The sequence below is a fragment of the Anolis carolinensis genome, chromosome 3 (genome assembly GCF_035594765.1).
Source record: "Anolis carolinensis isolate JA03-04 chromosome 3, rAnoCar3.1.pri, whole genome shotgun sequence".
NCBI lineage: Eukaryota > Metazoa > Chordata > Lepidosauria > Squamata > Dactyloidae > Anolis > Anolis carolinensis.
In genome coordinates, this window is record NC_085843.1 from 230255642 (window position 1) to 230282752 (window position 27111).

General features: G+C 40.6%; 2 protein-coding genes across 3 annotated transcripts in view; one reads left to right on the top strand and one right to left on the bottom strand.

The window, feature by feature from the left end:
• The window catches only part of pcgf6 (polycomb group ring finger 6), a 32131-nt gene extending 25861 nt beyond the window's left edge, over positions 1-6270 (top strand). For both annotated transcript variants that reach the window (XM_008106577.3, XM_008106579.3), the window contains 2 exons: positions 2382-2468; positions 4692-6270. In XM_008106577.3, coding sequence (XP_008104784.2) covers positions 2382-2468; positions 4692-4745 — 141 coding nt within the window. In that variant the 3' untranslated portion in view covers positions 4746-6270. The remainder of the gene's footprint in view (positions 1-2381; positions 2469-4691) is intronic.
• A 5147-nt stretch (positions 6271-11417) lies between these two features.
• On the bottom strand, positions 11418-26679 carry ina (internexin neuronal intermediate filament protein alpha). The gene is made up of 3 exons (XM_008106580.3): positions 25529-26679; positions 15867-15991; positions 11418-13626 (listed from the first exon to the last, which is right to left on the bottom strand). The coding sequence occupies exons 1-3, from the start codon at positions 26510-26512 to the stop codon at positions 13314-13316; spliced, it is 1422 nt and encodes a 473-aa protein (XP_008104787.3). The 5' UTR covers positions 26513-26679; the 3' UTR covers positions 11418-13313.
• Between the last annotated feature and the right edge of the window lie 432 nt (positions 26680-27111).

Below are 27111 nucleotides of genomic sequence, written 5' to 3' on the forward strand. Positions count from 1 at the left end.
TTTATGCATAGTTATCTATGTTGCTCTTGAGATATATATGTGTGTGCGTGTATCACTTCATGTATTTATAATATCAATGCACACAAACTTTCATGTGTTCTTATTGTTAAAAATTAAAAACAGATGCAGAAATGGAACAGGCGCGAAATCCTAATGTATACTTACTGATGGAGGCTGTTGGCTTCAGTGTAGTTGGAATGGTCAATCTGCCCTGAGGTTTATGCTGTACTTTAAAGGAGTGTTTAAAAAAGACTGGGCTTATTTGGGAATCAGAACTTCAGACAGATTTTTTAAAGCTTGAAATATAAGCCAGAGTGGATTAATTTCCCAACAAACATCAGAGCCAGAAGCCACCACTGATGCTTACTTGAGTCTAAACTTAATTGTCCTATTCCTGTCCACTTTAATCCACTTGGTCTGAATATGGTCATGTTTAAATGTTCCGTTTTACAAGATCTCACTTTTGCCTGATTCATGCTTTTCACATTCCATGTTCCTACTAATGTATTGGGCAGCATGAAACATTCCTTTTCCTTTAGAGTAGGCATCCTCAAACTGCAGCCCTCCAGCTGTTTGGGCTTCCAACTCCCAGAATTCCTGACCATTGAAAAAGCTGGCTAGGGCTTCTGGGAGTTGGAGGCCAAAACAGCCGCAGGGCCGCAGTTTGAGGATGCCTGCTTTAGAGCAAGTCAATAGCTGAGCGTCCTTTCTGCTAGAATCAGTTTGCATCATCAGTGTGACTTTTGTCCTCTGCTTTTCCCCAGTAGCTTATTGAGTGTTCTAATACCTTGCCCAAAAGTGAAATATTCACTTGCTGATAATTCTCCATAGTAGGGGAAAGATTTGTTGTTGGTTTTTTTTAAGAAGCCTTACAATTGCCTTCTTTAGGCATGCTAGAACTCTATTGTTTTAAAGAAACGTTACTTCCTTAATTCACTCAAGTCTCCCTCTGCTCCTTTTACGTAAATGGGAAACTCAGGAGTTGACTGTAAAACATGATGTTGCTTACATATCTCCAGTTATCCTGTCCACATCTTTGCAATCTACAAATTAGAACAGCCTGAACATTTATTCTGAATTTCCCCAGTATAATAAATTGAGTGGACTTCAGCAGCAACTGTGAGACCACTTTGGCTGACTCAGGAATGGTAGCTGGGTAGGTAGTACAGTGAAACCTGGTAGGCTCTCCCCAGACTCATCCAGACATATCTCTTTGATACAAATGATGTTGAAGTGTCATTCAAAATCAAATTTTGCCAAACAGGAATTCAGCAGCACTATTTGCATCACCAAGACTTTCTGGGCTATTTGAGCTGAGAGACAGTTTGAGGGCAACCTGCACCCTGTTACACTCCCCCACCTATGAATCTCTTCTCTGAGTATCTCCCTCTGGCCTGTACAACTCCAGTTGTTGCTCCCTTGATACTCTTTACCTCTCCACTTTTGTTGAAGGCACATCCATCCTTTATTTGACAGGCAAAATTCTTGCACCTAGAAGTACTAAAGACAGGCAAGACCACACTCTGACAAGATATTAAAAACAAATACCAATCCATTCCTTGTCTAGCAAAGGGACATGCTCTTGCCCTCTTCCATCCCCAAAATGGCTCTCCCAGAGTGGTGTACCTCTAGGAATTAATGTTTTGGAAAGGAGGGTACGTGACTTAAGCAATTAGTTTTCCCTAATGCTTGCATGAATGAAGAATGTGATTCTGTTAGTTTCTAAAGAGTCATTTAGAGGATTATCAGTGGCAGTAATCAGTATCTTAGGGGCATGTTGGTGCCAGATAAGACACAGATTGCAGATTATATGAATGCACTATCCCACAGAGAACTCGCACTGTTGATGTCCTGATGTTTAATTTAAATGCTGTTGGGCTAAGGCAGTTGCTCCCGGTGATAAAATAACAACACCTGTTCTGAATGGATATTCACTGCAGGCATGATATTTTTGATGGATTTGATTGCATTTACATTAGAAGCTATAAAATGATGTGCTTTTTACAACAAATTGAGCCCTTCAAATATAGAAGAAATATTTGTTATAAGCATTGTTAAAATATCGGTACATTTTTATTGACAAGAACCAAATTACAAAGCATTTGTGGGGTATTATCAAATTCCATTAATCTCTTTAGCAGCACATTTGCCATGTTCATAGATGCTTGTTGTGACAGTTAACACAATCAATTCTTGCTAACTGGGCATACATTTCTGTTTTGAAGAGCTCTTTTTCCAAATGCACAGATTGGTTTTTTTGAGCTTTAAAAAGCAGTTTTAGGGACACGGAGAACAATTTTAGAAAGGGAGAATTTTACAATTCCAGTTTCTTACATATGAAGAGAATGTCTTTTTTATTCATTCTAAAATTTTATTTCTAGGTAGACATAATATGTGGTGATCACCTGCTAGAAAACTATCAGACTCTAAGGGAAATCCGACAAGCTCTAGGAGAGAGTGCAGTCCAGGTAAGTTAGTAGTAAAGTTAAAAGGGTCAAGGAGGCTTAAAAGGATTTAGTGCCCTTTGGCTTAGGGTGGGCAATCTTTTCCCCCCAAGAGTCCTGTGGCAAGAGTTGTATGAACACACATGCACAGCTTTCTCCCTTTCCCTTTTCTTATGTACTTTTCTCCAGATCATTCTTTCTATATGTGTTAAGTGGTCACTGATCAAGTTCCAGTTGTATAGAAGCACTATTATCCTTCCCCCAGCCTACTACCACCCAGCTTAACATATGTTTCGGATTCAACCTTATGATTTCTTTAATGCACATATTACTTCTAAGAGCATCTTACTTTATAAATAAATTGTTAAGAAGTAATAGGATTTCACACGTTTATGCTTCATTGCTTTCAGTAAAAACTGTTGTTTCAGTCTGATGGTGTAAGTGTTTTAATTCACAGGTATCATAGTAGATTGGGGAGGGGGTTCTATCAGATGTGTCCTATTTAAGACAGTCTTGCATACAGCACCTTGAAAATGTGCTACTGCATTGTAGAATCAGCTGTTAAGCAAACAGTTCACACCATCTGGTTTAACTGCCCTGACTACATGCTAAGACAAGGGTGAGGAAGTGATGAATCTCACATCAGAATTGACAGTGCTGATTGTGTGTACTTTGCATTGTGAAAGTGCTATTTATCTAGGAGCTGCTGGATAGTTTCCTGTTCACCAACACCCAGCTTTATTACATTTCTATTTGTTTGCATATATAGTTTTTATCTTTACTTTCCCAATATAGGAACTCGCTAAGCAATGGAGTCTTGGTCTTGAATATTCATGGGAAGCAGGGAGGGGCCTGGGTCCTCTTGGTCTAGTCTGTGACTCAGCCTCAGTCCCAAAGTCTCAGCTTCTTTGCCCCTCTTTCTGTGCCTTGTGACACCTGCAAGATTTTATACATCTCTTTCTTGGAAGCATTTCAAAGCATTCCCACTTACGCCAAACTGATCATCCTCATTGGGCATCTATCTTTCATGATCTCTTTTGCCAATCCAGTTAATGGAACTTAAAACCTGATGGGAAGACTATACCCCTCCACATGTTGCCCAGATAATGGGAGAGCCCATTATCGAAGCCCACCAAATCTCAGCTGAGCTGGGAAAAACTGAGGCTGGAATAACTCTGGGTGTGATTTCATCCTGTAACGTAGGAAGTAAAGGAGTTAAAACATACGTGCAACTGCATAATACTACAGGTTAGCAGTACTGTTAATTAGCAGACATGTAGGAAATATATTTCCATAGCTTCCCATTAGTCCGCTGTGTGAGAAGGTCTCTGCCTTGGTGTTGGGACATCCATATGATGAATATCAAAATCAGAGTTTGGGATAGATAAGCTCCACCAGAGCCATTGAAGGACAGCATGATAAATCTGGAGAGTGATGTAGTATTCCCAGATGTACATATGGTCTCAACCTGTTACGGCACATACAGAATGGTGTAGCATTCCTTCCATGGTATGGACCAATTGATCTCCCTCACAGAGAGCTTTTTGCTGAGAAACACAACAAAATGCAAGCAGCAATGCCTCTGTTAGCTATGGCCACAATGAATGGCTTGTCAAAGTCAAGCACCATCAGCACTGGATCTGACGCAAGAGCCTGTTCCACCGACTGGAACTCTTTTTGACACTCAGCTGCCCACTTCACTGCCTCAGGCTTCTGAGAACCTGTCAGATCTGTTAAGAGGTGCCGGCATTTAGCTGCTGCCAACATTCTTTGTTTCATTGAACTCAAGCATTTTGTTTCAGAAAAAGATAACTTTTTTTTGTCCTGGGAGTTAAAACGGAAGCTTGTTCTTCAGGAAGAAATTGACATTTTCTCTTTTTTTCTAACCTGCATCAGTCTTGATCCGTTTTAGTACTTGCCTGAAAAAAATATGCACTGAATAGATAGTGCAAATCAGTAAAAATCCAGTGTTTTTATGGTACATGTACATTGGCATTTACAGTTGTGTATTACTATCTGCCATTGGTATTTCATGGATTTAACTAAGGGAGATGCTGGTTGTACATTTTGATACCGTTTCTTCTTGAAGAGATTATTGCATTTTACAAAACAAGTAAATGAACAAATTGGTTTGTTCAAATGTTTTATTACCCCCACTAACATGGATTGTGCCAATTGGGGAAACTACAAATGAGCTTCATACTCAAGTAAATCGTTTGTAAATATAATTTCCATTTTTTCCCCTAGGATGGTTTACTTGTGCTTCACTATGGCCTGATTTGCAGAGATTCCACATTTTAGAGGAATTCTTAAACATCAGTTAAAGCAGCCTGAATGAAGAAGCATCCTTAATCTGAAGAGAAAGCCTGGAGAAAGCCATTTTATTAGAAGAAATTAAAGAAATGCTTTGCTGTTTGCTCTGCATAGTAAAGTAGCATGTGACAAACCCAGGAGGAAAAAGAAATGCTGTTCCTTTGAGTACAGGCAGCTATGAATACTTCAGTGCTCTTATGCTTTCAAACGTGCAGGAAGCTCAGGGAGAAGGAAATCTTTTGAGTTATCAATTTTAAATGCTGTCTTGTTTGTTTATCATTTATAACATACTTTCAGGACTTGAGCTAGAGACAAATATTTATCCAAAATACCCTAACTATACAGTTGTGTGGTTTTCTCAGGGATTATGTCAGTGTATTACTGGAAAATATGTATACATATATATATATTTATATATATGATTGTATACTAGTGGACTTGACTTAGAAATAGTAGAGGCAGTCTTTCAAATACATCTCCTGGACCAGATGGAGCATAACCACCTTTTTAAAAAAATTGCAATCATTCTATCTTGTTTATGTAAGAAATAGCTTTCAAACATGCAATATCCTGTTAAATTAATTAAATTGTATTTGAAGAAATGATAATTATTCAACAGATGGTTAACTATACAACAGATTGACATTGTTGTTTACCCAGTGTAAAAGTGATAACTCTTCTGTGGCTTCTGCAGAAGCTATTAAGCGCCTAATTATATTCTTATTGAAATCAGTAGTCAGATTTTATTCTGAGAGACTCCCATCAGATGACATTGTGTGTTTAGATAGTTTCACATTTTTTTCTTAGTACCCTTCTCCTTCCTTCCATACTCTTCATTCTGAGAGTCCTCAAAATGCTTGCACTTACTCCTCACAGGCTCTGCCATCTTCCCTTCTTATCGATATTCAGCAACACTCTGCTTATTCATTCCAATAACTGAAATTTTGGATCCTTAATGTCTCCTTATAGAATCCAGAATCACCTTAAATTATAAACATTTCAGACAATGTCTGGTGCTCCCCATCCCATAGTTACACTGGGTATGTAAACAGCAAGGCTGTGCTAGTCCCAACACAGTGAGGGAATTAGTTATTAGCATTTTCTAGAACAGAGGCATAGCAGTGACCTTATTGCAGGGATTTTATAGAACTTTTCATATAAATAGCTTAATCAATTATCACAGACAATAATTTTGCATCTTATTCTGTTTAATTGCTAGGCAAAAGACACATTTTGTGATACAACTTCTGTTTACTGTCAGAGATGTTTCTGACCTTAGAATCCTTCAGTGTACAATTGTTATTCTATGGTCTTAAGGACACTCAAATTGCACATTTATGGTTTCCAAAATGCTTGCTTTTAAACTATGCTATTTGCTTGTGAAACTAATTTTATAAAATCAATTGCGGCAATGCATTTTTATCTGTGTGAATATTTCTAAATATTTATTTTATATTCAGAACCAGAGTTTTTCATGATTTCTATCAAAGTAATAAAGAGAAGGGGAATTAAATTATTTTTTCAGTATTTTTGTATCCTAGGAAATTAAGGGTTGTGACTAAGATCTTTTTTAACAAGTGAGGTGTTTTCAAATAAAGAAATGAAAAGTCACAAAAAGATGCAGCAAGACAAAAAAATGAGATAAGGGTAGAAAAAAGGAAGGGGGATTTGAGACTCTTATTGGAAAAATGTTAAAAATTACAAATATATCCTTATTTATGAGATTTTTCAGAAACAAATACAGAAACAGAAACAAACAACACATTCAGAAACAAAACAATGTTTAGAGATTTCCCAGGACCATTGCTAAACAAAGGCATCCAAATGATTAAATTAATCTGGTCTGCAATTGCCGATTGAAACATTTCTTGATCTGAACAGGTATCACCTAAGTCTTGAAAGAAGTTTAATGTTTTTAAATGGTATCACCTGACTAGCCTGAAGAAACCCAGTCTCATCTGATTTCAGCAGAAGGATAAATTCTAGATAATGGTTGGATTGGGAGACCAGGGGGTTCCACGCAGGAAAGAATCATGTCTGAAACTCATGGAGTAGTTGTTACTGATCAGAGCTGACAGTGCTGATGATCTTCTCAGTATAAGGAAGCTTTGCATATTCCTATGATTTGCTACAACACTCATGTTCTTTTTCAGATTCTATTGCTTCTTCCCCAAATTTAGTTTCCAAAAAATTAATACTGCATTTCAGAAATGTACATGAGGACTTTTACAAGCATTGTTCATTAAGAAGATGCAGTTATCATTTTCTGAAGGAGGATTTAATTTTCTAACCTTGAAACACTAAATTTCAGTATGTACAGACAGCTGGCAAGTGCAGGCTGATTTAAATACCTCTCCATGTGCAAATTTGGAACCCAGCTATTTGCCATCTGTTTTTGGCTGGATTCTCTTAGGTTGTCTGCTCGAAAAAAAAAGGATAGTGCTGCCTGAGGTTTCTGCAGCTAGGTTGGCCTGGCATATCATTTCTCATCAAATACTCTTTGATTTATATCATTGTGCTAAGATAATCTGTAGCAAGTGCAGATTTTAAAACAATAAGAATGAGCAAATTAACTGTTTTAACATTTGATATTTCTTTTTGTAGAATAAATGAAGTGAAATATTGTGAGATTTATACATCAACTGATCAGAGATGAGGCTAGTTCAATCATTTTTACTATTTTAAGTAAAAATCATTTAACAACTTAGGGCTGTGGCTTCCTTAATTGAGTATATCCATCTGTAATGCAGTCTTTATCTTCTGCTGCTGTCGTCATCCTTACCAAACAGTTTTGCCTTATCTATGAAGTCATGTCTTTTCATGATATAACCAAAATATAACCAGTTTAGTCATCTTGGCTCGTACTCTAGCTGTACTTCCGTAAGCCTGTTTTTGTACTTTCTTCTTTGATTTTCTTCAGTAATTGTTCCATGTCTTCACTATTTTCTGCTAGAAGTATAATGTCATATGCATATTTTAAATTATTGGAGTTTCTTCCTCCAATTATCATGTTTCCTTCATTAGAGTCTTATTCTGCTTTACATATATTATGTTCAGCAGAACTCTCACCAGATGTGATTAACCTAATAATAATATTAAATCAAATTACTATTAACTGATTGCTTAATAGAAAATCCCATTATGCTTCTGTCTTGGAATACCATTTTGTAGTGAGTGTGAGTTGTCTTATAACTGGCATTGAGCACTAGCTACTGGTAAGGTGAGGATGCAGAGCTATAGGGAACTTTGGAAATTGTTGATTGACTCACCTTAGCTGTAACAATTTTTTCACAATTTGTGGTTTTGGCAAGAACGTCTTACTTTTCTCACTTTGTGAATATACTCCAATAGAGGAGCTTTCAAATGTTGTATGGTGTGTATTGGTCACCATTGTGAAATTCAGTTTTTTTCCATGTCTCCCATATAACAGGCTAGCAAGGCTTGTTGATTTTTTGCATTCCAAAGAGGAGTCTGAATTTAAAATCATTTGAAATAATATAGATGTTGGGAAATCCTTAATGATATATTTTATTTTTAAAATCCAGTTCTACAGGAGCTGAAAGATCATTCTCAAGACAACTGTGCTACTGATTCCAGAATCAAAATGTACTTAATTTATCACTGTACAGGGACTCCGTTTTCACTGGAGTTTTAGTTCAAGCATTTCTCATCAATCAATATTATGTGATAATGAAGCCTTGTAATATAATATTGCATTATCTATGCTACAGTGAAAGTATTGCTGAAACATTAGCCCCTTCTTTTTTAGAATTCTTACTTGAGCCTGCCATGATTTCAGAGCAGTCAGTTAAATGCTGCAGTTATATAAATCTTTAAACAGCTGCAGAATGACTCAGTCTTCTCTTACAAGCTCTTAACATTTTCCTTTCCCTTGACTAATACTATAATTTTGTGGCTAATGATAATCTGCAGAGGAGCGGATACTGCACTGTACATATTTTTCTATGTCATATCCTAAAGATACTGCCTAACATGCTTTTAGCTAAATGGGGGCAGGAGGCTCTATTGATGATTTTTAGCATTGTTTCATCTGTGATCCTGTTCAAAGCTTCCTAAGTAAGAAAAGAGCCTGCATATGGCAGATATCTTTTCTTTATAACTAACCTGTCCCACCTTGACTCTTCCTCACAATTCACGGCCAAATTATCTTAAGGAAAATATGTTTTACTGTGTCTCTATGTGCCTTTTGTACAAAATGGACTCTGGCAGTGGATCAACAAAGAAAAGAGGCAACCTTATTTCAAGATTTCATTTTAAATACATAACCATTCTGGATAGGCTTTTTGTTACAGCTCCCTCAGATAACATTATATCATTCTTTAAACCCTCACTGAACTCACACATTTCTCTTACCAACTTCCTCCCAGCTAGCCAAAACCATTATTACAATTTTGAAAGAAATATGGCTAACCTCACTTGTGCTTAGAAAAGACAATCCATTCAAAACCTAGTCATGTGTAAAGAGGACATTAGTCAAAGAAGCACTCAGGAGTGAATTGCTAACTCTGAAGGGACTAGAGAGATCTACAGCTAAAATGGGAGTAATTGTCCATAGGACAAATATCGCATGGTTACTCCACAAAATAGAGCTTTATGGAAGTAGCAAGAAGAAAGCATTTGCTGAAGCAAACCCAATGAAAGCCCATTTGGAGATTGCATAAAATGCAAGAGACATAGCAAGCACATGGGAAAATGGGATTTTGTATAAATGGGTGAGAAGGACGGAATATAAATACTGTAAATAAATAAATAAACATACTAAAACTGAAATGTTGACTCTGCTAGAAGATGCAAAATCTGGTGCAAAACCAGTGTATCCCTCAGAACATTCCCATGGTGAATCATGGTAGTAATAGCACCATATTCTGGGTATGATTTTCCATGGTCAGAATTGAGGGCAGATGGATGAAGCCAAATGCAGGTGCAAATCTGGATAAAAATCTGTTTCAGGTTCAGCCTGGCACTAGGGCTTAAGGTTCATCTCTCAGCAGGCCAAGAATTGTAAACACACAGCTAAAGTAATACTGGAGTGGTTTAAAACAAGAGCCTGTATATCATAGCCCAGTGAAAAGCAAGATTTCTATCCAGCTGAAATTTTCTGATAAGATTTGGAAGTGACTTTACCAATGACCCTCATGCAACCTCACAGAGCTGGAGCAATATCCCCACATAAAATAGGAATTTTTTTCAGGATCTAAATGTGTATAACTGACAAGAGACTTGCCCAAGAGAAATCACAGCTGTTACTTCTGAAAAAGGTTCTACATATATCAAATATTAATTCATGTACAAATATTTATGAAATCCAGCACAAAGTTTTGTTTATATAATGTGTGGCACAGTAAAAAAAATTCTACACTTTCACATTGTTGACTGTCAGCACCAATTATCTCCATTTCAATCCAAGTTGGATTCCAACAAAATATGGACAAGGTAAAAGAAGGTGAATATTCCTTCAAGGCACTTTAGTCTGGAAACATGATTCTGTACTATTCTGAAGTCAGATATTGTCAAGTGGTGGACTCTCATTCTCTGGAGGTTTTTCAAAAGACTGGATGGCCATATGTTGAGAGTGCATTAATTGTGTGTTCCTGCATGGCTATGAGTTTAACTGGATGATGCATGTGGTCTCTTGAATCTGTATTTCAACAAGTGGGTTAAATGTTCACGCACAAAATAAGGTAAGTTGTTCTAGACTTCGTGCTAGATGAGCAAATCAGCTGGTGTATGCAATCCAGTGCTTGACTTTCCCAAAGGGGCAAGATGATAGCTTAATTAGACAGCTTCTCAGCCTGTCTGGTTGTATAAGCAGAAAATAGCTGCAAAGTGACAAAAGACATCTCACATAAAAAAAGAGAAAGAACACTACACAGCAGGGAACAAATGCACAGAGAGGAGAAACTCCAAAGTTGTCTGCTCCAAAATTGACAAAGTGCCCCAAAGCAATTGAGTGTCAAACATGGTAATGAAGCTCAGCTAAAGTTGAAAAAGTGACCAAATTATTAAGACTGTGTGACTACAACAGATCTTCAGATCAACTAAATAAAGACAGTTGCAATTTAATGGTAAAATGGACCAGTTTAATTCTTTTTCTAATGCAAATCAGATGATTTCAATACTCAGTTGTCAGAAATAGCTAACTTGTAATTTCCCTTTTAAATATGGGGTTATTAAAGGTGACAAAATGTCATTTGTAGTATTTCTATTCATTATTTGCTAAAACTTTGTTCCTTTTTAAAATATTACAACTTATCCAACTTTAGTACTAAACAAATAAACATATTATTTATCCTGAATGCAATAGCTACAGGATACTGTAGAGTAGCAACCTTGACATCTTCTAAGTCAGTGGTTCTCAACCTGTAGTCCCCAGATGTTTTTGGCCTTCAACTCCCAGAAATCCTAACAGCTGGTTGGGATTACTGGGAGTTGTAAACCAAAAACATCTGGTGACCCCAGGTTGAGAACCACTGTTCTAGGTGGTCCTTATGATGCTTTGTTTGTTTTCGGCAGTCAGTCAGGACTTACCCAAGCCTTTATTTTGGTCCATGCATCAAATTGGCTTTGCCTGAAGATAACTCATGTTGGAATGATCCGCACTGAAAATTTAAAGTCAAAATATCACAAAGGATAAACAGGTTTCTTAAAGTTATATCATCTTTTATTTATTTGTGCCTTACAGAGGAGAAGGAAAGAATGTGAGCAAACACTTTCTCTCAGTTCAAGGAACTATTGCAGTCACATGGATAACACATAATGGTTTTGTGTTCTCAAATGTTGTGGCAGAATGCATCAGTACAAACACTTCACATTACACACAGTCTTCAGCTTCTGCAGAAAGCAATTTTGCTGGCAAATTTAAGGCATTGAAATAAAATCTACATTAGTAAATTTTATATAAAACTTGGCACATATTCAAATAATAGACTGAAGATGTTTACTGAAGACTGGGAGACCAAGGTGGAAAATAGATTCTACTGTATCAGAACTCTTCTTTTTGGGTGTGGGGGAAGAGACAAAGGTGTGAATCTTTCCTCCCAGTGATAACTCTTTTTGGAAAAGATCAGAAGTCTACTTAGCAGTCTACAGCACCAGTTGTTTATCAAACAGAAGTGATTTGTGTGTGTTTATGTGTGCATTCAGCTGCATTACTTCCAAGTCTGGCAAGCACAGCCAAACAAATGCGCTCCATTTAACCTGTCCAAAAAAAAGGTCAGAAGAGTAACTATAATTCACTAGTGAGCTTAACATGCGCCAGTGAATGTATTTAAGAAAATACATTACAGAAAAATCTTTTAACAAACCTTATATCAGTATAGCACATAGAAACACTATTGCTTTCAATAACAAAGAAATAAGCAGCTGGTATAATCTACACTCCTATTTGTGAATCAAAAGCAGAGCTATTTATGATATTAAATTGTTGAGTGTAGCAATAGGAAGTAGCAAGTGTCTCTACTTTTGAAACAACAAGACATTGTGCTTCCAGATAATTCAAGAACGTGAACCTTTTTCTTTTAGCCATATTTTGATAGGAGGCTATGACTAAAATCTAGTTACAGCACCTTTAATTCTTCAATAGCTGGCACTACTGATTCTACATAATTGCTAATATGACACAAGAAATGGTGAGAACAGTGGCCCATGGGTAATCACAGAAATGGCTGGACATGCACCTTTCTAATCAAAGAGTTCTAATTGTTTGATCATGTAGACTTTTTTAAAGGGGAAGAATACACTAGACTTAGCTTGATCAAATAGCTGGGAATAATCCCAGCGTACGGAAAATATATTAAGTGCTTCTTCATGACATTTTAATTGCAGCTAAATACAAATTTCCTTATATATCAATGGAACAACCTTGATTTCACTGAATTGTGCGGTATGCTATAGATCCCATCTTCCTAAGCAAACTCACACATTAGAAGTTAGCTGATTGTGCCAAATTTCTATACGCATTGTGCTTCTTCATAAAATTCACAAATGGAATAGCAAGGCTGGCAAAAAATCTGGCACTGTGTTCCCCAAAGACTGGGAATCAAGTAAAGCAGCATTCAGTTATCCATGAATTCTTTGCCTGAAGAGGCAAGTGATGGAAATGAACTGCACTTCATTAAGGTGACGTTCCCCAGTACTACCACCAAAATGCCATGTTCACTTTTCAGTTGAGAGTGGATGGCAAATTCAGGGATATCAGAAGTATGAATAAGCTCTGAGACATTAAGAGGGGCTGTAAATGTGTGTTTTGGAATCTCACTCTACTCAATTTAGAAATTGTGAGCTCCGACTATCATACAGCTAAGTAGTTTGCAAATTACCAGTAGTTTCTTTTCAGAGCTTTTCCATGGTAAGCTTTCAGACTCCAACCCATCTGTCTGAATCCATTAATGTGGTGATCCTACTGAATTAGTCTAGTGATGTGAAACTTCAGAACATGTGTACACAAAAGGGTAAGCACCTTTGGGTAGAGGAAATTTAGAAGTCTAAGAGCTGTATTGTTCCCCCTTAAAGGCTAGCTGTACTTAAGGTAACAGGTTACATTTTGGGGGTTGCCACGTTCCGTTCTTCCAGATTTGTTATTTCAGTTTTCTTGGTGGATGTTATGGTCTCCTCAATCACTTCAGCAAAGGCTTCCCCTCCTTGGTTTGAGGACATTTTTGAGGCCAGCTTAGCCTCTTCTTTCTCCTCTTTCTTACAAGAAAGGGTGGAGGACATTTTAGAGCTGCTACCTACAGATGAACTGAAGAACCTAGGTTGGAAGGAATAAATAGGGTTGGAAATAGGATTCATAGGTGAGATGTTGATGCTTGAAGTGCTAAAACGTGTCTCTTCACCTTCCAACAGTTTCCTATAAATAGGAAAGAAGGAGATCATTACTATGATTGATGGTGTTCGCCCCAAATTAAATGACATTCATAAAATGCTTTATCATTCAGGATAAAAAGTTATATATTATAACCATAAACATGGCTATTCAGAACTAAATTCCATTAAATTCAAATGAGCTTATTCATACACAGGTGAGTATAGATATGCAGTCCCAATATAACTGTCTAAAGCTAGAAATGAAAGAGATTGAGAGGGATCCTTTCTTTATAATGCTATATTTCTACATCATCTGACTAAGCTTGGAAAGGAGGCACCAATAATGAATGTATTTGTAACAGATCTTGCCTACCTTACTGGGTTGGTGAGTGGCCTACCTTGCAGGGCTGGTGTGCAGCCATTTTGCAGGCCTTGATTGCAAAGGCTCAGCAAAGCAAGGGGGAGGGGCGATCAGGCAATCATTACAGTAGTGCAAATGGGGAGAATTGCTTAGCAACTGAAGATGCGCGGAGCCAAAGTGACAGTTGGAGCTAAGCAGGCAGATTATTATTCAGTCAGTTAGTGGAGCTTTTGGAATTCAAAGTTAGAGAAAAGGTTTTGGGAACTGTACTTTTAAAAGAAAGCCTCTTTGAGGAATATAGTTAAAGTCTTCAGTAAAGGAAGAGCTGAGAACTATATGACTCTATAGTCTTTAATGTGTTTGTGTTAAATCCCAGGAGAAGTGGATTTAAAAGTTTAAAGTGTCCTGTTTGTGTTTTCTGTGTGAAGGAACTTATCACAGAATCCAAGTTATAACACCATCCTTTGTAAGGGAAGAGCCTAACTTGTTATTGAAACTGCTAAGCATCTTTACTGTTCAATGTTAATGAAACCGCGGCACTTATTTACTGCTCAAATACAAATAAACAACACCAACTTGTTTTCCCTCACATAAAGTGTATCATGTGACTCTCTCAATATCCTGACAGAGAACAGGCTCCTGAATATAACATTGGTGGCAGCATTAGCAGAGGCAGCAAGTTTGAATCCTCCATATTTTTGGTGGCAGCTAAAAACAAAAGCCCTTGCAATTCTGGCAATTCGGAAAAATCCTCTAAAATATTATACTTTTAAAACCCAAATCCTCTATAGTATTCACTTCAGGGAAAACAAATCTAATGTTGGAAGTTACTGATTGCCTCAAAATACCTTTCTTAATATAGGTCAAAGCCTCTAGGTGTTGGATTAGCTTCCTCCTACATCAAAACCTAAAAGATCAAAGTTTTCTCTGCTATTGGGTTTTTTCTAGCTGTCGGTCTATGTGCTACAAATTCAAGGAAGTTTATGTAAACACCATTCATAACCATCCAAACATCTGATTATTGATTCTAACTGATTATGAGGCCATTCAGGTAAAGAAAAGAGAGCTACAATAAAATAGCTATTATCAGTGGAATTTAAAAACCCATGTGGAATTTCAACAGCAATCAAAAGAGATTAAGATAAAAGCTGTTGGAGTTGCATTTTAAAAAGCCATATCAGTTCCTTGTTTGACCAGCTGAGAAATATCTGACCAAATTGATCAATTCTTATTAGATTTATGAGTTAGGATACAATATATCAATATGCATTTTGGTGGCATGATATGCAACTAGACAGTTGGGTCTCTATAGAGCTGAGTGTACAAAGAAGCCAGTAAAATAGTTCTGAGGAATCATGACAAATAAAGTCACAGCAAAGGGCAAGGAGGTTAAAATATGTGAAGATCTAGTGTCAGGGACAGCAAATTAATCGTTTCAGATGCTGTATCCACTTTATAAATGTGTTCTTTTCTCTTTTCTTCTTCTTTTTAAGAGTTTTCATATGGTTCCTATGTAGAAATAGACTCTGTGTAACACAGAGAGCAACTTTTAATAGCTTGACCAAGCCTCAAATAATTCCTCCACTGGTACTCAACCTCTACCAAGAAGGGCTGCCTCCAGTGAAATAGCCATTTCACAATAGCCTTTTAGCTCCTTAAATATCTATTATGTCATAAGTCAGAAAAGTCTGAGGTGCAATAGATTTGCCAGTCTTCAAGCACAAGAATTTCCATTTGATTAAAAAATGTCTACCTAGAAGTTATAATATGCTCATTCTTATTCCATTTTGCCAACTCCAGTTTAACCTATTTTGTTAAAGTAATTCCCACCAAACCCACAGGACAGTACATAGCTACACGAGCTTTAATTTAGTTTCCCATAATTTAAGTATCCATACCAGGATTTTGATAGCTACTGTTACCTGTATGCTGCTATCTCTATATCCAGTGCCATCTTGACATTGAGTAAATCTTGATATTCCCTCAGGTGCCGAGCCATTTCACTCTTTGTTTCCCTCAGTTCACTTTCCAGCTGATTGATGTTGTCCTAAAAGACAAAGAGATGGAAGACATGTTGGAAATAGCAACCTCCCAAGCTTCTCACTATTTATTTTTAATGTATATATTTGCTAACCTGTATTCTATGTGTATGTTAATTTGCCAGTTTGACTTATCTCTTTTGTGTGGGAGGGGTTGTAGACATGTGATTGTACTGAGCATATTCAGACTCGGGACTCAATTTTGTATTCAGTATGTGTTTGGTCTTCAATGAAAGCAGGTTTATGTGTCCAGACCTCAGTGGAGGTGGATGCATGCATATTGCTGTTTGGACTACAATACAGAAATATTCTTATGGACTTCAGTGAGTACAAGTATACTTAAAGACTATGGACTATTGATTAAGAATGATACCCTTTGTACTCAACACAGAGAGGCTACATCTTATCTGTAACTAAACTTCCAATAAGAAATGTGCCTGTATGGTGAATTAATACAAGATGTTTATGTGTAAACAAGATATAATATTTTTCAAAGAAGACTTCTTTTTTTATCTCTGCGTGCATATCTTAAACTTAAAGGTTTTTAAAGGGAATGTATATGTTTGGGGCCATTACAACTGCAATTATAATTTAAACAAACAACCATCCTCTGTTAGCCAACTATATTTTGTAGTGACATGTCTTTGTCCTTGGAAGTCATGGTTCTTCAGTTTAACAGCTGAGTTACCTGTGTGCCATTACATAAATGCTTGTGAATATCACTTGTTCAAGGGGTTGACTTCTAACAAGGTCATGCTTTTCATGGAAATTCACATTTGCCAAATGGATATGTGCCCAGAGACTGGGAGCAGTTATTTTCCAATAGGTTATGCAATGAGACAAAAATGACAATATTTAAATGGCAACAACATAGCTGAGCAGTTTCACCAATTAGGATGAAAAATAAAGCTTTGTTAATGCACTGCAGAAAATGCAGTAATCACCAGACAAACCAAAGTTCCAATGAAGGTATATGTGACTTCAAAAATAACTCAACTCATTGGCATTGGGAAGATAGTTAAGAAGGATTGGAGACACACGGATTGTTAAGTACTGGGTTGCAACAACATATCTGCAGTAAACAATATGATAAACAAAGCTTTTGCTGGGGAAGAGCAGGTTTCCTCTCTTACCAGTTCTACTGTAGATGTGTTTGTTTGCATGAACAGCAAAAAGCCCCAGAGAACAGGAGAGCAGATCACCCTGCATCACCAGCTGTTCCACAGCTTGTTGGAAAGGTCACAAAAATGGAAAATACAGTAGAGTCTCGCTTATCCAACATAAACGGGTCAGCCAAATGTTGGATAAGTGAAATGTTGGACAATAAGGAGGGATTAAGGAAAAGTCTATTAAATGTCAAATAACATTATGATTTTACAAGTTAAGCACCAAAACATCATGTTTTACAGCAAGTCTGCCACTTATTTGGGAGAGTGGCTGCACTTTTGTTGTTCACTCGCTGCATGTTGCTGCCTAGAGAAACAGCTGTGGATCTAGGTGGGAGGCAGACTGTGTTGGATAATACAGAATGTTGGATAAGCGAAGGTTGGATAAGTGAGACTCTACTGTAGTAAGAAAAGTGAGGGCTGTGGAAAGAAAAGGTCATCCCTGGATGCATTTTGGAAAGTGCTTTCAATTGGTCTATAGAAGATTTAAATTATTTCTGTTTATATATACAAGTCTTAGCTGATCTGGTTGTTTCATTTCGCATATATTATTTTGAATAAAATGTTTGCTGAATCATGCTGAACTGCTTTTCTTCTTTTTGGTGTAGAAATCTATTCTTTTAATGTTATTTCTGCCTCTTGGTATCCTTGTTTTATTAAAGAAGCAATTATCAGGAACACATAAGCTTCATGAACTGAGGTACACCCCTTACATAACATGACATAAGCACTTCTATTGTACATTTGGGGAATATACAAGTTTAATGTGCAGCCTAAGAAGCAAAAGGAGTTGGCTAGTTTGGCCTGTAGCTGGTACTTTCCAAAAGGATCTACACCAGTACTTCCTACACGGTCTGATGTGGGGAACTGCAATGCTTATGCACTACCATGGTCCACCAACCATTACTTGGAGTTGCACAGATCTATGCATATAGGTTTACAAATCCAATAAAACTCTTCAGACACTGAAGATGTGCTCAGATGTGATAGCAAAGCACAAGTGTAGTACCATAAATACCATTGCAATGCCTTTAATGCATAATATATTAAGCTATATATGGTGGTTTGCCACTGTAATATGTGCATTTACATGGCATAGAGAAACAAAAACCAAAATGTGCAACTAGTTTTGAAAAATAATTCTAATCAAGATGCTGCAAAGATTTTACAGAGGGGAAGAAATGAAATACATTGCAGAACCAAAGCATCGAATAGCTCTTATCCCTGATGTTAGCATTAACTGCCAAATATAAAATTTTATATAAAATGTAAATCTATATAGGGTATAAAATGTAATTATTTTATAATTATGTGTATAGTTTTCTTGTAACAATTCATACCCTATATGGGTTTTTGTAAAATGCTCTCTGCAGCTTTTAAACTATTTGATTAAATTCTCTAGCTCGTTCCATAGAAATTAATGTGTTTCTACATCACACGGATGGAACTAAATTCCAAAGACTATGCATTTAAAATTCCATTTTATACATTCATAATTATATAATTAGTTCTGTTTCAGGAATACAAGATAATCAGCTTTATGTTGTTCTAAATACCTGTTTTACTTCCAAGTACTTTTCACAAAGCATGAAGATTATAATATTTAAATGACTACTCTGTAATCTCTCTGGTCCCAATTACAATGGAATATTGAATTACACTGGAACATATTCACAATATTAATCAAAAGAGATGAACTATTTGCTTATATAACAGACCACAATTTCTAATCATTTGAATGAAAACAGGCAGTCCTGATGCCCAGAAAAAGCAATGTAATTTATCAACTACTAATTATTTGAAGAAAAAAAAAGATGTAACTTTCCCCCTTCTCTACTATGCGATTAACATTTGAATGGAAACCCTCCTCGGTTGTTCCTTAATCTGTAATTACCATTGCTAACAGCTCAGTGCTATACATACACAATGCAAATTCTAAAACCATTTGTGCATTGTACAAAAATATTTGCTTTGTATACATCAAAGGATTTCAAGACAAACTGAAACAATTTCTGAAATGTAAAGTGCACTGCAATTTTCCCAAGCTTTGTGCTTTCCAAACATTTTGGAATAGAGCTGCACATCGATAGGGAACAAAGCTAGAAAAAACTGGGCGGGTGGTGAAATGGAGTCGGAAAACCTCTCTTGATCATTCCTGTGCAAAATTGGGTAAATTTATCTCCAGACAGTACATATAGAACAAGTCTTCTGTTCAACACTACCTGAGTATTATGATTCCCTTAGAGGCTCTCCAAACCGTTAGAAGACAAGAAGTGAGCAGGAATAAGGCCTTTTTGTTTATGGCACTTCAATTTCAGGAGCTGTGGTGACGCAATGTGCCAACTGAACTGCTGACCTGAAGATTGGCGGTTCTAATCCGTGAGACCAGGTGAGCTCCTATCTGTCAGATCCAGCTTCCCATGACATGAGAGAAGCCTCCAACAGGCATCCCCTGGGCAATGTCTCTGTAAATGACCGATTCTCTCGCACCAGAAGCAACTTGCAGTATATTCTCAATTTGCTTCTGACACGATTTTAAAAACTCTCAATTTCAGAATGTTATCTCTAAAGAGGACCAGCTAATACCAATCCTTCTCTCTTTTTGTTGCTAGGTTAAAACTTTTTTTGTCTTTTATGCTGCTTTTCTGACTGTTTGGTCTTTTTTTGTGATTTTATTAATTTGATGCTGTGGTAATCCAAATGAATTTAGGGGTGTTAAAAGGTCTAAATTTTAGAGTCACAACCAATAACATACATGTAAGAAGAAGGAACAGCCATATAGCAATACCTAAGCAAAATATATGTAACACTTTGATACTACTTCAAATCATACAGCTGCAATTTCAGGATACTTGGGACTTGCAGTTTGTGAAGTATTTGATTTTTTTTTTTGGCTGAGAATTCTATTGCCATTTCATATAAGACATTTTGCCATGCCATTGTATAATGGAGTTTGAGCACCTATGGATTTTGGTATCCACGGCGGTCCTGGAATCAAGGATCCAAGGATCCATAGTAGCGTCAGGAAAAAATCACTTGATGTGACCAAAATAATGAAATGTTGAATGATGAGCAAGGAAAAATAAGGGGAATTAGGAAATCCATATCAAAGCTTCTGCAAGATGGCACTGCTTACTAACTGAGACCCTAAAGAGGCACTTTTTACACTGCCAAAGGGTGTTGCAGGTCCCATGTAAAAATTTAAGCAGGGATCTGCTAAAGCATAAAACAAGTAAAAGATCTATTATCCAGCACCATGGACAGGGACATTTTCTCCATCCTAAACCATGTTTTAGGCTGTGTTTAGTGTGGCAAAGGAAGGATTTACAATTTATTTGTATGAGACAGTGATAGTCCAAAGCTGATAACATCCTTTTAAAAATGCAATCCCATAGTTGTGATCACATTAAGCCATCATAATGGGCGAATGTCGGCCCCAGAGGACAGTTATTCTTAGTAAAACCAGTGCAAAAGCGATTTAGGGGGAAAGAGAAAAGTGCACAAACCTGTTTTCAGATGCCTAAAGGCACTAGACTCTGCACTGAATGAGATATACATATCTACACTGGCAGTACAGATAAGGAGAATATGGGCCGCAAGCAGACTGTTCCAACAACAGTAGGTGCCAAACTGGTGCTTCAGCTATCTCTGTATTGTTTTCTATAGTGATTGGTAGTAAAACCCATGAAATGCAATTCTCAAACTGAGCTTTTCAGGCACTCTAAACTGACAAAGTGAATCCCAGCATCTTCTTTACATAACAAACAGAAAAGCGCACCCAAAGTGAATCCAGATTTGGGTCCAAGTGATCACGTTGTGCTTGGCAAATGTGTTCTTAAAACAGGTCAGTGTTCTGTCACCACTGAAGTTTGTGTTGCTTGTTAGGAAGGGAAAGGTTTAAACTGTGGCTGAACGGCCATCCATTGGGAATGGTTTGATTCCTGCATGGTTCAGTGTTGGGCTGAGTAGCCTCTTCCAAATCTAAGTTTCTATTATTTCTATGTAGATCCTTCTGTGTATAGTGTATGTGTGTGTGTGCCTTCAAGTTGACTTATGGGGACCTCATGAATGCCACAGTTTCCTTAGGCAAGGAATGCTCAGAAGTGTTTTGCCAGTTCCTTCCTCTGAAATATAGCAAGCAGAATTCATTGGAAGCCTCCCATCCAAGGACTAAGATGCTTGTGACACTAAGGCATTGTGCAGAAGGTTCCACCTGGCAACACCTATGAAACCACATTTTGCTCTTGGGTGGGCAGTGAATGCATTGGAGAGAGGATACCTCCAGATATTTAGGCAGATTGAGCAGAAAAAGGAAATATGTAGCTCTTCAGATATCGCGTGGTATCCGTTGGATCAGCCTTAAACAACCACCTGACAACATCTGGATGGCCATCTTTTGTCCATGTGAGGAGAAATGGACATACTGGGGAGACCCATGACATAATGCCTTGAACCATGGGGAGATGCAGATAAGAAATAATAGTTGTTATAATTATCACCATCTTCATCATTAGGGCAGACTGCTTAGGACTATAGAGTGCAGGGCAGGGAAATGTGTGACCCTCCAGATCAGGGGTCTTCAAACTTTTTAAGTGGAGGGCCGGTTCATGGTCCCTAGGGCTGTTGGGGGGGCCAGACTATGATGAAATAGTCCAAAATTAGGATTGTTGTTGTTGTGTGCCTTCAAGTCATTTCAGACTTAGGTCAACCCTAAGTCTAAAGTTTAGGACAGGGGCCAGGTAAATGATCTTGGAGGGCTGCATAAACCATTCAACAACAACAGTATGTCTCCTGCCCCCGCCCACCCCCCCCACCCCCCAAATACACACACACCTCAAGGGCAGTAGAGGGCTCTCCAGGCTGATGCTCAATCTGCATAAGGTTGATCCAAAGGACACTTCACAACACCTAGAACAGTGGTTCTCAGCCTGTGGGTCCCCAGGTGTTTTGGCCTACAACTCCCAGAAAGCCCAGCCAGTTACCAGTTGTTGGGATTTCTAGTTGAAGGCCAAAAACATCTGGGGACCCCAGGTTGAGAACCGCTGTTCTAGGTGTTGTGAAGTGTCATTTGGATCAACCTTATACAGACTGAGCATCAGCCTGGAGAGCCCTCTACTGCCCTTGAGGTGTGTGTGTATTTGGGGGGGGGGGGGGCAGGAAACATACGGTTGTTGTTGAATGGTAGAGTTGGAAGAGATGGCAAAGGCCATAGAGTCCAACCCCCTGCCATGATGATGATGATGACAGATTGTCCTTGAGGTGGGGATGGACAGTAGACAATAGGAGATCCAACCTTGGATCATAGAGCTGGAAGAGATGACAAGGGACATGGAATCTGACCCCCTGCCATGATGATGGTGAAGTTGGTGATGATGACAGAGCAAGACTATAAGACTCAATGTAGAGGATGGAGATTCGCCTTCCAGATGTTGTGGAATGTCCTTCGTCTCCACCTTATGAGCACCAGTCTGGAGAGCCCTCTACTGCCCCTGGGTGGGGAGGCAGCAGATATACTGGGGAGATTCAGCCTTGGATCACAGATCTGGAAGAGATCACAAGGGCCGTGGAGTCTGACCCCCTGCCATGATTTATTTATTTATTTACTATATTTGTCTCACTCTTCTCACCCCGAAGGGGACTCAGAGTGGCTTACAGTTTGGCCACTTCAGTGTCACATTGAAAATACAGTGTATAATACAATACTAATCAAAGCACATTTAACAAAAAATAAAAGACAAAAATCACACAAAGCATAATAACATCCAAAAATAAGATATAAATCAATATTAAGCATTAAAAACATTTAAAACTAATTACAATTCTTGTGGAGACTTATCAATTAAATAGTATATTTCGCTAAACTCAGTCATCAGTGATAAACATGAGCCAGTGAGAAAATGAAGAGAAATCTCCACAAAATAAATGAATAAATAAATGCATGAAAATAGAATAAAATAAGATCTGAAAACAAAGCAAAAACAAAAGTCCTCACTAAAGCACAGAAGGAATAGAGTCGAAAGTTGAGCGTAGGCAGAGAAGTCAGCGGCTCTAGTCCAAGTCAAGCCGGGTTTCAGTACTAAATTGATGGTCTATGGGGGGCTGGTTGGTAAAATTCCCCAGAACTGTTGTCCTATAAGGCAGTGGTTCTCAACCTGTGGGTCCCCAGATGTTTTGGCCTTCCACTTCCAGAAATCCTAACAACTGGTAAACTGGCTGGGATTTCTGGGAGTTGTAAGCCAAAACACTTGGGGACCCACAGGTTGAGAACCACTGGTATAAAGTATTAGTGACTTGAAGTAATGATGATGGTGATGAAGATGATGACAACAGATTGAGACTATAAGGCACAGTGCAGAGGATGAAGATTGACCTTCCAGAGGTTGTAAAATGTTCTTCAGCTCCACCTTATGCAGACTGAGCATCAGCCTGGCGAGCCATCTTCTGCCCTCTAGGTGGGAGCCATGAAACCCAACCTCCTGCCATGGTAATGATGACAGATTGCCCTTGAGGTGGGGCAGGGCAACAGACATACTAAGGAGATCCAACCTTGCATCATAGAGCTGGAAGAGATGGAAAGGGACATGGAATCCGCCCCCCCCCCCCACCATGATGATGGTGATGATGATGATGACAGAGTGAGACAATAATGCTCAGCGTAGAGGATGGAGATTGCCCCCTCCCCCCCAGATGTTGTGGAGTGTCCTTTGGCTCAACCTTATGCAGACTGAGCATCAGCCTGGAGAACCTTCTACTGCCCTTGTGGGGGGTAGGGCAGTACATATACTGGGGAGATCCAGCCTTGGATCACACAGCTGAAAGATTGAGACTATATGGCACAGTACAGAAGATAGAGATTGACTTTCTAGATGTTGTGAAGTGTCCTTTGGTTCAAATTTTTGTAGCCTTAGCATCAGTCTGGAGAGCCCTCTACTGCCCTTGAGGTGTGTGTGTATGTGGGGGGGGGGGGGGGGGCGGGGGGGGGGAGGGAGAGTATACATACTGTTGTTGTTGAATGGTAGACATGGAGTCTGATCCCCTGTCATGATGATGATGATGATGATGATGATGATTTTTTTTTTGTGTCAGGAGTGACTTGAGAAATTTCAAGTCACTTCTGTTGTGAAAGAATTGGCCGTCTGCAAGGGGACACCATCCTGTGGGAAGCTTCTCTCATGTCTTTGCATAGGAAGCTGGAACTGGCAGATGGGAGCTCACCACGCTCCCTCAATTCGAACTGCTGATCTTTTGGTCAGCAGTCCTGCTGACACAAGGATTTAATCCATTGCACCTCTGGGGGCTCATGGTGATGATGACAGATTAAGAATACAATGCTCAGCGCAGAGGATGGAGATTGCCCCTCCAGATGTTGTGGAGTGTCCTTCGGCTTTACCTTATGCAGACTGAGCACCAGCCTGGCGAGCCCTCTTCTGCTCTTGAGGTGGGGGCCATGAAATCCAACTGCCTGCCCTGATGATGATGATAATGGTAGAGTGCATTGCCCAGAGTGAAACTATAGGGCTCACTCATGAAACCCAACTGCCTGCCCTGATGATGATGATGATGATGGTAGAGTGCATTGCCCTGATGATGGTAGAGTGCTTTGCCCAGAGTGAGACTATAGGGCTCAGTGCAAAGGATGGGGAATGACCTTCCTAGCCCTGCAGACTAGGATGCTGAACAATGGCTTCAAACTTCAGGAAAGGAGATTCCACCTGAACATCACTGTGAGAGCTATTCGGTAGTGGAACTCTCTCTCCCGGGCTGTGGTGGAGGCTCCTTCTTTGGAGGCTTTTAAGCAGAGGCTGGATGGCCACCTGTCGGGGGTGCTTTGAATAAGATTTTCCTGCTTCTTGCAGGGGGTTGGACTGGATGGCCCATGAGGTCTCTTCCAACTCTATGATTCTATGATTCTATATTGTGGGGTGTCCTTTGGCTCCACCTTATGCAGACTGAGCACCAGCCTGGTGAGCCCTCTTCTGCCTTTGAGGTGGGAGCTGTGAAACCCAACCTCCTGCCATGATGGTGATGACAGTTTGCGTTTGAGGTGGGGAGCGGCAGTAGACATACTAGGGAGATCCAACCTTGGATCATAGAACTGGAAGAGACGATGAGGGACATGGAATCTGCCCCCCTGTCATGATGATGGTGATGATAATGATGACAGAGTGCAGAGGATGGAGATTGACATTCCAGATGTTGTGGAGTGTCCTTCAGCTCCACCTTATACAGACCGAGCATCAGCCTTCTTCTGCCCTGGGGTGGGAGCCATGAAAGCCAACCTCCTGCCATGATGATGATGATGATGATGATGATGATGAAGATGGCAGAGCGTATTGCCCCTCCTTCCCCCCTCCCCGCCCGACCCCCGCTTGGCTTCACCTGGAGGCCCATGGCCTCGGCGTGGTGCCTCTCCTCGGCGTCGTGGAGCTGCCTCTCGAGGGCCTCGTTGGCTCCGCGGAGGCTCTCGGCCTCGAGGCTGCGGGCCTGGAGCTGTCGGCGGTACTCGCCGGCCTCGTCCCGGCTGGCGCGGACGGCCTCTGCGCCTCGGGCGGCCTGCTCGCTGAGGGAGGCGCACTTGCCGCGGAACCACTCCTCGGCGGCCTGGAGGTTGCGTGCGGCCAGGCCCTCGTACTGGGCGCGGAGCTCCTTGAGGGCGCCGGCCAGCTCGGGGCGCGGGGCCTGGGAGGGGAGCTGGGCGGGGGCGGGCGGCGGGCGCTGCAGCTCGGCCAGCTCCTCGGCGTGGGCCTGGCGCACGAAGGCCAGCTCGTCCAGCAGCGCCTCCAGCTTGCGCTCCAGGGCCAGGCGGGCCAAGGCGGCGCTCTCGCCCTCCCGCTGCTTGACCCGCAGCGCCGCCTCCGCCTCGGCCCGCGCCGCCACCTCCGCCTCGCCCGCCGCCCGCAGCCGCTCCGCCTCCTCCGCCAGGCGCTCCCGCTCCAGCGCCGCCTCCGCCCGCGCCGCCTCGCAGCCCTCCAGCCGCGCCCGCACCTCCCGCAGCTCCGCCTGGAAGAGCTCGGCCAAGCGGGGCTGCTCCGCGGCGCGCTGCCGGGCGGCGCCCAGCTCGGCCTCTAGCGCTTTGTTGCGCTGCTCCAGCTGCCGCACCTTCTCGATGTAGCCGGCGAAGCGGTCGTTCAGGCCCTGCAGCTGCTCCTTCTCGCTGGTGCGCGCCAGGCGGAGCTCCTCGCCCAGCGTCGAGGCCTGGCTCAGCTCCAGCGCCTCCAGGCGGAACGAGGCCGGGCCGGAGGGCGCCCCATAGCCCCGCAACGAGCCCAGCCGGTGCGAGGAATAGCGGGACGCCTCCCCGAAGACCTTCCGGTAGGAGGAGGAGGAGGAGGACAGGTAGGACGCGTCCGATCCGAAGTTCATCCTGGAGGCTTCTGGAGCGGCGCCCCGGCGCGCCCTCGCTTTTGAAGGCGGGAGGCGGGGCGTCCGTCCGCGCTGCGGAAAAGCGGGGGCTCTGGCGCAGGAGGAAGGCGAGGAGGATGGAGAGGGAGCTCCGGTCTTCTAGCACATCTCAGTCCACCTTTCAGAATGACTCCCAGAGCGGAGAATGAGGAGATTGGGCGAAGGTGGGAAACCAAAAGGAAGACCCCCGTCAAGAGAGGTTGTCTTCGCCCTTCTACGGAAGGGATTTGTGCTCCTCTCGTCAAGAAGAGCCTGAGACCAATGGGAGATGGAAGCAAGAATGCTCCGGTCCTCTGTTTCCATGAACCGACCTTAGGAGAGCTAGGGTGGGGCGATCAAGCGCCAAATAAATGGCAGGCAACAAGGAAAGTGGGTCGAAAGGGGGAAAGGGGTCTTCACTGCAAATAAGCGCAGACTTTTGGGCTCTCGCTATGATCCAAAGCAACCCACCAGAGACTAGAAAGAGGCTGGTGTTGCAGCATGAAACGAAGGGGTTAGGGGTGCAGTGGGTAGACCAGGCATGGGCAAACTTCGGCCCTCCAGGTGTTTTTGACTTCAAC